Raw genomic sequence first — 13937 nt, 5'->3', positions numbered from 1 at the left:
ATCAATATAGGATTATATGGCTTCCCTGCACTTTACAGTATGACACTTTTGAGCTGATCTATTGTTTTTGATGTGAGTGTGTATGAAACTTTTCATCTTGGCCAGGTCGCTCTTGAAAAAGAGATTTTAATCTCAATGGATCTAAACCTGGTTAAATAAAGGTTAAAATGGTACTCAGAGAGCACAGACATCCGCCCATGCATGCATTTCATGGCTCTGTGTGTGATTATGTGCGTGCGTTTGATCAAGAGCTTTATGCTAGTCCAAACTACGTGTCTCTTTCACCTTCCAATGTCAAGATATGGACATTTCAATTCCACCTATTGATAATGAATGGGGGGAATTTTTCCTTCCCCAAGTCCAAAAATAAATGAAAGTGATTGGCCAGCCATGTGTCATAGAAATTGTAATTTCACTACCTCCCTCAACCTGTCACATAGCTGTGCTAACCTCATTTATAACAGGATGACCTCTCCAGGAGGTCGACACACCTAGACGTTGTCTGCCCTAGAATAACCATTCTTTGTTCCATTGTCCCTGCAAGATTTACCGCCCTTTCTCATATCACGTGTCTCAACTCTTGACCATTGTTGATGATGTCTGCCATTTAATATGATGTGTACAGATGGGTTAGCCAATCACATCCCTGGAAGCGTCATACCTGTGTATTGCTTGAATATAAGGCCGCGCAAGACCAGAGTTTCATGAAAATCGGTCTGGTGTAATCCTGCTAACAAACAAGCAAACCAAGAAACGGCTCATGGACCCGCCCCGTGATTCGGATATGCTCCAAAATGGTATGGGTTCTAAGTTGGACCATGCTACACCCTTGCACCAAGTTTCATAAAAAATCAGACAAGTAGTTTTTGTGTAATCCTGCTACCAGACAAACAAACAAGCAAAAAAACAAGTGAACAAACAAACAAACACATGCCACTGAAAACATTACCTCTCTGTTTGTAGAATACTGCATGTGTGCATTCGGCGTTCTCTGTAAAAGCCACAAATCAGTGGAACACCTGATGCCTGATGATGGGGGCTGTGGCTCTATCAGCACTTTCAAAACCAACTGAAAAAGCCTGTGAACAGCTACTTAGCTCACTGATTCTGTTTTATGGTCTTTACGACTTGTTTGTTTTTTGTTTTTTTGGGAAACATAAATTTATGATGTGCTATTGTGTGCAGTTTTGTAATTCATGTCTTGTGTGTTCTTTTTGTATAGCTTTGTATGTTGTTTTTACTCTGTAGATGCTAATGTACTGTTTCTCTGCCTTGACCTGTCAAGGGACTACACATACAAACTAGTTTGCAGCTACAATCTGGTATGGTGCATCAAATGATGACATTTATGTTTGAACTGTACATTGTCCCTTTTTAACCCTAACCCTCATAGCACCCAGATTCAGATCTAAAAGTCTGGATTCGCGCTTGTGTTAGGGTCTGTTCCATTTTCATTAAATTTCATTAAATCATGAGAATTATTGTCTGACAAGATGCAAAAGGAATTTAATCTCTATCATGTTTCTACACAAAGTTAATTTTTTTATTGAAATACCCCACTTGGCCACATTTCACTCAGTGGCGTTATCCTTTCTTTTGGAAATTACCCTATTATTCCACTACCACGCCTACAGTAAAAGTCCTAAACGGTTCCAAAACCCTATCTAAAGCCTTTTCATTTTTGGGGGGGGATTTGTCATCCTCGCGTCATGGGCTTCCACCCTGTCAACCAATCAGGGCTCTAGATGCTTTCCTTCAATATGACAGTGTTTTAGAGGGATTTAAAGTAGTGGATCATGTCGGGTATTTGTCCAAGAGGACCAGCTGGCAATAGATGGATGTCCTCTGACATTGCACAAAAAAGTTAGGAGTGGTTAGGATTCCCTGTCCGAATTTAAATCTAATGATCATGATCAACATTTTCACTTTAGGGAAAATGTAGTCAGGCTTCCCTTGAGGCCTACATCTTTACTCGAACACCACGGTCCACCCGCACAACGGATCAGCGAGCGGGAGGGGGCTTTTGTTTCGGCACGACCTAGTGCTCAGAATGGCACCTAGTACAAGATGCTCCGTCCAGCGGTTGTTCTGTGGCTTGGGTAAAGAGAATGACCTTTTCCGGATGGATTTGTATCCAAATCCCACTGTGCAAAATTCCCATTTCACAACACATTCACCGGCCGGCCGGACACTTCCCGAGGGTTTTCGGCCACGCGCTCGGAGTATGTCAGAGAACGCATCAGGCCGCACGTTGTGTCCGAAAAGTACACGCGAGGCACACACGGCGGTTGATTAACAAGAGGTTAGGTGTTGTCCAGAAGGCAATCAAACAAGCCTGTAAAATTTGAAGCGTGTAAAAACACATCTTTGACAGGAATAAACTCTCAAGAGGGTCTCAGAGACTACGCCCGCCACACCATCTTGCTTGGCTGGGGCAGTTTTCATTTTTTTGTCATATGAGGTCGCGGAAGGTGTCATTTTGTTTAGAACGTAAAACTGACCGACATATCCGAAAAGGAGACCTCTCGGACCTTCCGTTGACCTTTTAGAGGCCAAAGGTCACGCATTTTCAAACGTCCGCCGTACAGCCAAAAAGCCATGAAATTCCACGAAAAAACAACACATATGATCTAAAAGAAGGGTATTACAAGGGTGTTAAGTGTTGAATGTCTATCTTTTAATTTAAGGGGTGTATTGCAGTTTCTCCTATATGACAAATGTTTAAGGGGCCGCAAAGTGAATGAGTATGATGAGAGACACTCAAAAGGGGCCTGAGATTTGAAACTGTGATGATTGTGCATTTTGGTAAAAAGTTAGGAGTGGTTAGGATTCACTGTCCGAATTCAAATCTAATGATCACAATCTCATTCCATCCCTAATTAAACCCACCAACCAAACCTATCTTAACCTATCCTATCCAATCCTAACCTATCCTATTCTAACCCAACACAACACAACCTAAACCTAAACCTAAACCTAAACCTACACCTACACCTACACCTACACCTACACCTACACCTACACCTACACCTACACCTACACCTACACCTACACCTACACCTACACCTACACCTACACCTACAACTAACTCAACCCAACCCAGCCCAACCCAATCTAACCTAACCTATCCTATCATATCCTGGCCCAACCCACCCCATCACAGATCAGCCCAGCAATCTAACCAATCCTTCTATCTGGAACTCAAGACCCTCAGGATAACAGTATACAGGACAGTATTCAGATTAAAATAATATCCTGTTTCACCCCATTGTCTCAATCCTCACATCCTGTTCCCTTCACTCCTAATCAGACAGCTTGCCTGTGTGTGTGTGTGTGTGTGTGTGTGTGTGTGTGTGTGTGTGTGTGTGTGTGTGTGTGTGTGAGAGAGAGAGAGAGAGAGAGAGAGAGAGAGAGAGAGAGAGAGAGAGAGAGAGAGAGAGAGAGAGAGAGAGAGAGAGAGAGAAAGCAGCTGATGGCTTGCTAAGCCTGCAGGTGGTCTTTACAGTGGTACTCTAGCGCCCCCTTGTAGCCAAAAAGACAACCACAGCCTGAGTGCAGAGCAGCCTGGTTTGAGGCTCCTACGCAACCTCCTTGGGTTTGAGCTGTAGGGTTGGTATTTCCATAGCAAGCAACCCTACCAAGCACCAGTGAAAAGCACCAGGTCTATAACCAGTGGAGACATACACTGAGGAATGAGTGCATATAAAACAACATTACACCATATTGACACTCATGACACTTGATATGAGAGAGATGGTGCATGCATACTGCGCGTCTCTAATCTGGGCTGTAATGATGTGAATCACGGATGCTCAGTACTCGTCCTATTTGTCACGACTCCACTGAGTGGCAAGAACTGATGCAAAAGGTAAAGTTCCAGACTTCAGACCAGTCCTAAAAAGAATCATGAACATAAATGGATATTCTATTTGTTTCCATTGTTGGATTTTAGTTGGATGACACTAGAAAAAGTCAGGTTAACATGCTTGTCACAGTTGCGGTAAAATCCAATATCAACACATTCAAAACAATGCCTGGTGTACCTGGACCTGTGTGTTCCTCCCTCTGAACATGTGTGTAATGTGCATATTTCCTCTAGTCTGTGTGTGTGTGTGTGTGTGTGTGTGTGTGTGTGTGTGTGTGTGTGTGTGTGTGTGTGTGTGTGTGTGTGGATGTAAAGTACAGTATGCTGATACATCTCATGTCAAAGCCCATAGCAGAAAAAACAGAATCATGCCTGAAGACTTACAGACTGTCAGGACATCTGTCACTGCTAACAGTCAAGTGTGTGTGTGTGTGTGTGTGTGTGTGTGTGTGTGTGTGTGTGTGTGTGTGTGTGTGTGTGAGGGTTTAGTCCTTGGCAGTGGGTCAGGGCGGCATGAGAACAGCCGTGCATCTTAAACATTCATGTCTGATATCCTCAGTGGCTTTTCCACCAAATACCAAAGGAGTTTAACCATGGCAACCGTGGCAGAGAACTCACATGCGTGAGCATGCATTCATACTCACACGCCAGCACATACACATTCAGCGACACACACACAAACACACACACACACACACATACATATTCAGACACATGCGCTTGCAAACATGCACACATGTATACACACACATGCAAAAACACACACAGACACACATATGGTATCAGAATCTGATTTATTTGGGCCAGGTAGGTTTTCACATATGAGGAATTTGCTTTCCACTATTGGTGCATAAGATTAAATAGACAATAAATAAACATGGTGCAAGGGCAATACAATAAAGACAGATAGACACAAGCGTGCAGTCACACATAGATGTATACACACATGCCCATACACACACACACAGACACACACACACACATACTTATATGCATGCTCTTGCAAACACGCACACATGTACACACACACACGCACCCACATGCACATGCACACATACAAACACCCATATACACACGCGGCTCAATACAATAAAGACAGATAGAGACTAAGAGAGAAAAGATAATTTTTACTCTTTTTGCATAATTTCATAGCAAGCATCTGAGAGCACTATCTCCAGCTCATGTGATCCGAACTCACTGTACCTCTGTCAGTTTGCCAGCAGGGGGCGCAGTTGGCACACACTTCACAACAACCATGGGTCACAATAGCCGTGGACCTGAACTATCATATAGTGGACTTATATTTTCCATTTCTATTAGTGACGCAATCCGGGAGTCTGTTTCCGGCCCTAGTCTTGGAGCTACAGGGCATATCCAAACATTATATTATAAGACATGGATCATAGAATAAATTCTGAATGAGCTTGCAGTCCTCATTCTTCAAAGAAATCAGTTGTAAATTAAAAGGGTCTGGTCCTCAATTGTTTGCATTTGTGTTGCTGACCAAACTCTTATGACTGTGACTGTAAAATACCATTTGCTATATATACCTAGCCTAAAAACAGGCCCTTCATTGAATGAATATGAGGTTGGGATTGATTAGGTCAAGATAGAAGACCACTCACCCTGATCTGTTTGCTCTCAGTATCCAGTATCTGCACCACCACATACCCACACTCGGTGTTAGGAGACTGCAGTTCTTGCATGGAGTCCCCATTCACTTGGTTTGCCTGGCAGAGGGCGGAGAGAGAGAGAGAGAGAGAGAGAGAGAGAGAGTGTGTGTGTGTGAGAGAGAGAGAGAGAGAGAGAGAGAGAGAGAGAGAGAGAGAGTAAGAGAGAAAGAGAGAAAGAGAGTATGTGTGTGTGTGTGTGTGTGTGTGTGTGTGTGTGTGTGTGTGTGTTTGTGTGTGTGTGTGTGTGTGTGTGTGTGTGTGTGTGAGAGAGAGAGTGTGTGTGTGTGTGTGTGTGTGTGTGTGTGTGTGTGTGTGTGTGTGAGAGAGAGAGAGAGAGAGAGAGAGAGAGAGAGAGTTCAGACATTCACTCCTCACTTGGCTGCATTCGGTTTACAGACACCAGCGCGCGACCATGCTGTGGAAGCTAGTTGAAAATGTCAAGTATGAAGATATTTATGAGGTAACGTCCATGAGATTTTTATTTAATATGAAAATGTGTTAACTCTGTTTAGGATAAGTTAAGTGTACTGAGTTCTGAGAAAAACCTTTTTCGATTAGGCCTACTTAAAGTTACGTTGCATGGTTATTGGACATGGCTGGATTGCATTGATACATTCAATAGCCAAACTCTCAGATCAAAAATAATTGAAAATATTTTTCCACAATGTTTCGCGCCATGACACATTATATAGCCTATGAGTCATATGAGCTATTATAGCCACATTGCTAGAATATTGATAACCATAACGTATTTTCGACCCCACGGAACATTTCTATGAATTTCGTTTATCCCATAACTCAGTGCATTTCTATTATAGCCTGACATGTACAATTTGTTTGCTCTGATTAATTATTAAATGTTTAAAGTAGCCTAGTCCCTTGTAATAGATTCGAAATATGTAAGAATTGGCAGATAATAATTGTGAGAAATAATGTGCTTCAATATTAAACAAACAAAAAAATCATGCAGACAAACAGACTATAATAAGTAGTCTATAGCCTACTTTATCAAGCAATAATCTTCCTATCCAGAAAGTCCAGAATTCGAGGTGAGCCTTTTCCTGAGGCGCAGCAGGCCTATTAAAAACATGCATGGTGTATGTAAATCATTTGGCTTTAGTCCCAGAACAAAACGGAGTAATAGAAGGAGAGAAAGGGAAGTACCACGCGCGAGGGTGATATGATGCCTCGGCTCCTGCTGAATGGGCTCTAGTACAAAGACTCGAGCGTCTCGTGCATGTGGGAGAATGGGCAGCTCGCGAGGCCCATTCGTTCAGCCCGGTGGGAAGCCGCTGTCTTGTGCCGCACATGGCTTTTTTCTCACAGCGTAAGGGGCCACAGCGTCGCTCTCGGATCTGCGGGAAACCACCCACAATACAATTATGGCAACGTTTCTTCGGTGACCTCCCCGGTAACCCCCGTGAGCCCGATCCTTTACTCATTGACCCACTCCGAAACCATGGATTAGCAGGTGCATTCAGTGTGAAACCAGCAAGAGGACAAACGCTCCATGATATAGCCTAAAGCTTCAAATAATGTTCGGAGACGTAGGCTACTGTAGACATAGGCTACATGTGTTCAGTTATAAAAAGTTCATTATGCTACTGCTATAGGAGACTTTTAAGACTGGGCAGGGGAGCGACAAAAATGTATTATTATGTTCAGACGTTTTTTTGTCTCCATGTTGAGGAACATAACGGCTGGGTTTAATGGTAGAGGGGGCCTAACTGTTCTTTTGCAGTTTGCTTTGTATAACAAAGAGACGCGCACATGCACTAAAGGACAATTCTTCTGACCATAGTTCTTTGGGAGTTTGGCACCTGCTCACATTCTCGCTGTAAAGTTTTGCAAAGGGTCCTCTTCTTTACGCGCACGTCCTCTGGCATCTCCAAGGAATGAAACGTCACTCACGGGTGCGCGAGAGCTTCACGCTCCATGTGTCGCCAGTCCCCTGCTCGCGCGTTAATATCCCTGTAACTCACAGTCATGAATAACAATTACAGCGCGCTGGTAGTGGAAGGAGCAGTGCACGCACACTCATCAGACCTGCACCAGGCTTCGAACTGAAGAGGCGTCCGCTGGAGCTCGAGGCTAAACCCTGACATTTTGATTCGGAATAAACCTCGTTGTGCGTGAGGTTTTGTAACCTGTGCCCACGCGGGAGAGGATTGTAGTGGCTCAGGCATCTCTGTTATACTGCTACCCGCTCTGCTCCTTTCTTAACGGGCCCGGTTGTGGCACAAGCAGACGGTGCAGATGTTAGTCCATTCCTACTCCGCCACGGTGAGTTTTGCGATACGGGAGAATATAGGCTACTGTTTGAAAATTCGTTTTAGTCCAAAAAGGCCAAATCTACTAGGCTATAAAGCGTTGGCGGATATTCTGAATATTCGAGCAGCTTTGATAATGTGAACAACGCGTCATGGATTGAGTGGAATAGGCTATTAATAGACTACTATTTATTTACGTGCAGTATGCCAGCCTAATTTAGCCATGTTTTATGTCTCTGATTATTATTAACAAACGGGTTGTGGTTTTATAGGCATAGACATTTTCAACTGCTCATTTTGTTTCCGTGCAATTCCAATTCCAAACATTTCTCGTGGGCTAAAACTACTGGCAATATCGACTTTCACATGAAATAGGCTAAATATTTATGTAAAGGCATGGCATAGGCCTAACTGAGATAGGCTGCCTTTGTTGCCTTTAAGACCTGCCTGGCTATTTTCTGCTTTAGTCTATAGACTGGATCAAGTTGAGATAACCATGTTCCAGTTCACGTCATTTTACTCGTCAATCATTCAAATGAAATAAATATTATGTATATCAGGAATGCTTCATGGGCTTGTTATTGTTCACAATATTCATAATATTAGCCTAAAGGCCTACGTCATTCTTTAGTTTCTCTGTTTGCTTTTATTTTTCGGTTTCTCAAGGACCGGCATGACGGTGTGCCGAGCCACAGCTCGCGCCTGTCCCAACTGGGTTCGGTGTCGCACGGGGGGCCATATTCTAGTGCGCCACCGCTGTCCCACGCACCCTCTTCGGACTTCCAGCCTCCATACTTCCCACCACCGTACCAGCCTCTCGCGCACTACCAGAGCCAGGACCCCTACTCCCACGTGAGCGACCCGTACGCTTTAAATTCCCTGCATCAGACCCAGCAGGGCGCGTGGGGCGCACGGCAGAGGCAGGACACGAACGGGGACCGAATGGAGAGTGGCTCTTTACTCGCGCAGCCCCGAGCCTCGCTCCCTCAGCTTTCCGGTCTGGACCCGCGACGGGACTACGGGAGTGTGCGTCGACCTGACGTGCTCCTCCACTCGCACCCGGGGCTTGATGGGGGTATGGGAGATGGACTGCTACACGGACTGCATGGGATGGACGACACACAGGTCAGTCTGAAGTCAGGAGTTAGCACCACTTCAAGAATACAGTCCCACAGGGTGGTTAGGGTCATAACAATCGACTCTTCTTTAAAACAAAGGCTATCTGATATGGGTTCTAGAAGAGCTTGAAACAATTTGAAGAGATTGACCTGTTTCACTTGGTTTATATAGGCTATGAGGCCAAAAGATCAATCATCAGAAACACATAGTGGATGATGGTCATACAGGAGACATTAATGTCCATTGTGCACAACAGCATACAAAAAAGGTAGAGCAATAGAACACTATGCCCAATAGCCTACATAAGGTTTATGACGATTTTCCAGTGTTCTCATCACAATTTGTACCAAAAGAAGAGTCTGTAACTTTTGAATCCAGTTTTAAATGTTAAAAATGTTTACTGTTTCATAAACTGATAGGCTACGATTTTGGTGCTGCCGGCAATTTACACGTTATTAGTCTGTAACCAAATTATTGTCAAAATGCAATTATAATGATAAGATCCCTCCCAAAATTGGGGATTATTATTATTATTATTATGAGGCTATAGGCTATGCGTTTGTGGTGATTATTGGGTGACTATTATTTTTATTGTTGTTATTATTTTATTTATTTATTATTATTTGCTTTTTTGTTATTTTTATTCACCTACTGGCTATTATCATGTAGCCTATGTCACTGTAAAACAAATGCTATGGTTTTGATGTTATACGCCATATATGCCATTATCTGCACCTCATAGGCCATTTTCCCTCTGGACAAGATGCAAAGCAAACAATTTTCCTATAAGTGAGATTTCCGACAGGGTAAAGCTCTTCAGACAAGATGAGGCTTAGGATTAAGATGGGCTAGTTATCCTAGAGGGCTTCCCTTTTAAATGCCCCTGAGGGGATTCAAAAGGTTGTTGCCTGTAAGGTAATCAAAATATGAATCCAGGAAACTGGTATCTATTGGCTGAACCCATGTAAAGGTGCAGGCCCATGTACCCAGCTTCGTGGGTGAAATATGCCATGATCAATAAAACATAAATCAGTTAGTCTCTAATAGCTACTGAATTCCAACAGAGGCGTTGACAGATATGTACAACATCAAATCAATTGTTCTATGATTGCACTATTAGCCCACTTTTCCCCTGCATTTTTTTTTTTTTTTTAAGTAGGCTATAGCCTAATATAGGCTACATGGCTCTGAAAAATGCATCAGTTAATGTCAGTAACACAACCAATAAATTCTCTGTGTGTGTGTGTGTGTGTGTGTGTGTGTGTGTGTGTGTGTGTGTGTGTGTGTTTGTCCACAATGTGTTTTATTTGAACAGGCAATTGACGACAACGGAATGAACATTCTGGATCAATCTGTCATTAAGAAAGGTACAGTATAGGCCTGTGTTCACATATACATACACAAATAGGCTATGGCGAGTACATAGACTAGGTCTAAAAATATGTAGTGCTAAGTTTAGACGAGCCCTCTGAAAAAAGCTTCCATATGCCTATAGACCCCTTTTCAGGCTAGATAGAACCCTTTAGGTTTCCAAACAGCCCCTGAAGCTATGGAGCTGAAAATGATTCTAGCAGCAGTAGCCTACACACGCACGCACACGCGCGTGTGCACACACACACACACACACACACACACATCTGTGACATTAATTTTGTGCTACCTCTATAGGCCCACTTGGTTAATGGATGACATGTAGGAGGGGGTGGGGTATCGTTTGGTGAGTTTTCCTGAAGGTGATGAAAAGTGCCGTTTCAAATAGGGGAATACGCTGTCAATTGGTCTTTGACAGCTGTAGTCCCATATAAAGTCCTCTTGTCAGACTCTTGTCACTCCGACAGCGGACCGCTGCTGCCCCCGCCCCTCTCTGATGACGTGTGTGGCGATTTAGTTACCGGATGTGAGTAGTGAGCTCCCCGTGGGGCATTTAAGCCGCTGATGTAATAAATGGTACTGCTCACGGAGATCTCGTGAGCTCGTTTAGAGCTAATCTGCGGTATTATCCCCCTTGGAGCCATCAAACCCTCGCGCTGCCCCGCGCGCTCCTTATCCATTAGCATGAGCATTAAAACGGATCTGGCGACGCTCCTCGTGGTGGGAATAACTGGCCGTGGAAAAGGCGGGGGGTGGTTAATGCGATTTGAAAGCGAAAGTCAATCAACAATCGATAAAGTCATAATGAGAATGTCGCGCGACATTAAATAACAGTAGCCTCCAAAATGCCCATTTCGTGGGCGCATCATTAGTCCTGTCCCGCCCCGGTGTCTGCCCAGAATTATCCAATACCCCAACAAAGTTTTAGCTGTTTGCTCTCTCTGGGGTTCAGTGTCTTGCTGCAACTGATTCTGCAAAACAAAATAATTAGGCGTATCCTGTACTACATGATTGGTTTGGTCCGTTTCAAGTTGTCTCTGTAGACCTAGCTCCATGGCCAAGAGGTCTAACCATCACGCAGGCATGCAATTAACAGAGCACAGGGCGCACACGTCCAATTAACGAAGATCTGCCATATTCCCCTCTGTCTTTTGCAGTCCCGATGCCACACAAGAATATTGGTTCCCTGATGCTTGGCAAGGACGGACTGATGGGAGGGATCTCCGTTAACATAAACGAGGTGTTCTGTTCTGTACCGGGCCGCCTGTCGCTGCTCAGCTCCACCTCCAAGTACAAGGTGACGGTGGGAGAGGTGCAGAGGAGACTATCCCCGCCCGAGTGCCTCAACGCCTCTCTGTTGGGAGGCGTGCTGCGAAGGTAAGCCTGCGTGCGCAGGCACACACACACGCACGCACACACACATACACACACACACACACACACGCACACACATACACACACACACACACACACACACACGCACGCACTGTTGGACTATATATAGCCTACTGAGGCTATTGGATGATATTGGTGCTCAACAGATTTGATAGATGCCACCTCACAGCACCCCCTGCAGACGCAACAGGTAGCCTATAGGCTGGAATTCAAGCTCGTCAGTCTAACAATCACATGCTGTTTGCAGAGCCAAATCCAAAAACGGCGGAAGATCTCTGAGAGAAAAATTGGAGAAGATTGGACTGAATTTGCCAGCAGGAAGACGCAAAGCTGCGAACGTCACACTATTGACATCACTTGTAGAAGGTGAACATTGTTTTGATCATTTGTATTACTATTAGGCCTACTAGACTATTATTCTTTCTATCCTTTCTTTCTGTCTTGTCTGAAAATATTAGGCTAATTTGTTATGGATATTTTGAATGAAAAATTGGTCTTTTATGAATACTTGGGATAATACAATCTGAGCCTATAATCAATTCATATCAAGTTAAGGCAACAAAGACAGGCCTAAGGCAACCGTCATGCTTAGACATACATAGCGCGTTTTAGAGGCCTTTCTTTTTCTCTTCACATTACACCGATATTGATGCTCGGCGATTCTCGTTCCCAGGAGAAGCCGTTCATTTGGCTCGCGACTTTGGCTATATCTGCGAGACGGAGTTTCCCACCAAAGCAGTGAGCGAGTACCTCAACCGGCAGCACGCTGACCCCAGCGAGCTGCACGCTCGGAAAAACATGCTGCTGGCAACGAAGTAAGTCCTACTAATGTGAAATAATAAATGAAGAAGCTATTATCAGTTCCAGACAAACAGAAGAGCTATATTGACAGAGGTTCAGGCTCGAGATCCATTTCAATTTAAATAATTCAAGGAGTGATTTTTGAGCTGCCTACACCACCAATTTATATTTATTTTCATCCTCAGAATTCCTTCTTGAATGGAAATGTGAATCTTATGAAAATAGATTCCATTGATGCTACATGATTCTCTGTGCAAGGGCAACCCTATAACTTATGGCCTATACCCTAACGGTGTGTGCGTGTGTGTGCGTGCGTGTGTGTGGACTTACATTAGGTAGGTTGTAGGTGATGTAGGTAGGTATGCCTAACAATAGGCGCTACCTTTTTAAATTATTATTTAGAGGTGGGATGTTTCAAGTAGACAAAAAACAGTTTCACCCCATAGTGCAGCCCGGGGCGGACCTGTCCACTACCCCCTCTCTAAGCCCAGCTGAGGCCTCACTAGCCTGTCACTCATGAGCTGTAGCCCGGCCCTCGGGCCACAGAGAGGTGTGTGTGTGTGTGTGTGTGCCTGCCTGTGTAAGAGAGAAAGGGCACTTTTTTTTACTCCAAAATATGGGTCCTAGACCAATTTTGCCCAATATGAACATAGCCTACATCACAATGCAATGAATGCATTATGAATGCCAGCATATGGACACAGTATGTGATATTGCTGATGTTCTGATATTTTGTAGGAATTTGTTATTTCAGACAAAATGGTGAGACGAAAATGAAAGTGGTGTATATAATACAGACAGACAGCTAAGCTGTGATGAGTTTAGAGCGATGGTTGGTGTCAAGCTCTGACACGATTGGTGGTATTAAGTCATGGCACTGACGTCACAACGACATTTAGTTAACGTTGTGTTAACGTTGTGTCAATGTTGTGTTACAGACAGCTGTGTAAGGAGTTCACAGACCTGCTGGCCCAGGACAGGACTCCGCTGGGGAACTCCAGGCCCAGTCCCATCCTAGAACCTGGCATCCAGAGCTGCCTATCCCACTTCTCCTTCATCACGCACGGCTTTGGCTCGCCCGCTATCTGTGCCGCCCTCACCACCCTCCAGAACTACCTCACCGAGGCGCTCAAAGGACTCGACAAGATGTTCCTCAACAACCCCTCTGGCAACCGTCACTCCGAGCCCGGCAGCAAAGCCAACGACAAGGAGGAAAAGCACAGGAAATGAACCGGGACGCCACCGAGAGACAGCCTGGAAGATAGACCTTGTTACCACGCCAGGCTACTGCAGCTGTACTACAGAGAGAGAATGACCCTATCACACATGGGGCCGAGGCCAGGTGAATAAGTGAATAACTCGCCTGTGGGCCACCGTCAGAGAGCACAGAGGGATTTTTCCATCTGTGTTACATTCTATTCGTTCCCCTGAGGACATGCCGGA

General features: G+C 44.4%; 1 protein-coding gene across 1 annotated transcript; it reads left to right on the top strand.

The window, feature by feature from the left end:
- Window positions 1-5926: 5926 nt before the first annotated feature.
- tfap2b (transcription factor AP-2 beta) lies at window positions 5927-13724 on the top strand (the record flags this gene model as incomplete). Its single annotated transcript, XM_084439501.1, has 7 exons — window positions 5927-5998; window positions 8475-8933; window positions 10243-10294; window positions 11456-11675; window positions 11941-12059; window positions 12367-12508; window positions 13433-13724. The coding sequence occupies exons 1-7, from the start codon at window positions 5951-5953 to the stop codon at window positions 13722-13724; spliced, it is 1332 nt and encodes a 443-aa protein (XP_084295627.1). The 5' UTR covers window positions 5927-5950.
- Between the last annotated feature and the right edge of the window lie 213 nt (window positions 13725-13937).

This window comes from Borostomias antarcticus, assembly GCF_949987555.1.
Source record: "Borostomias antarcticus genome assembly, chromosome: 6".
Classification (NCBI taxonomy): domain Eukaryota; kingdom Metazoa; phylum Chordata; class Actinopteri; order Stomiiformes; family Stomiidae; genus Borostomias; species Borostomias antarcticus.
Note: the sequence above shows the minus strand (reverse complement) of the source record. Positions and strands in the feature narration are given on the sequence as shown.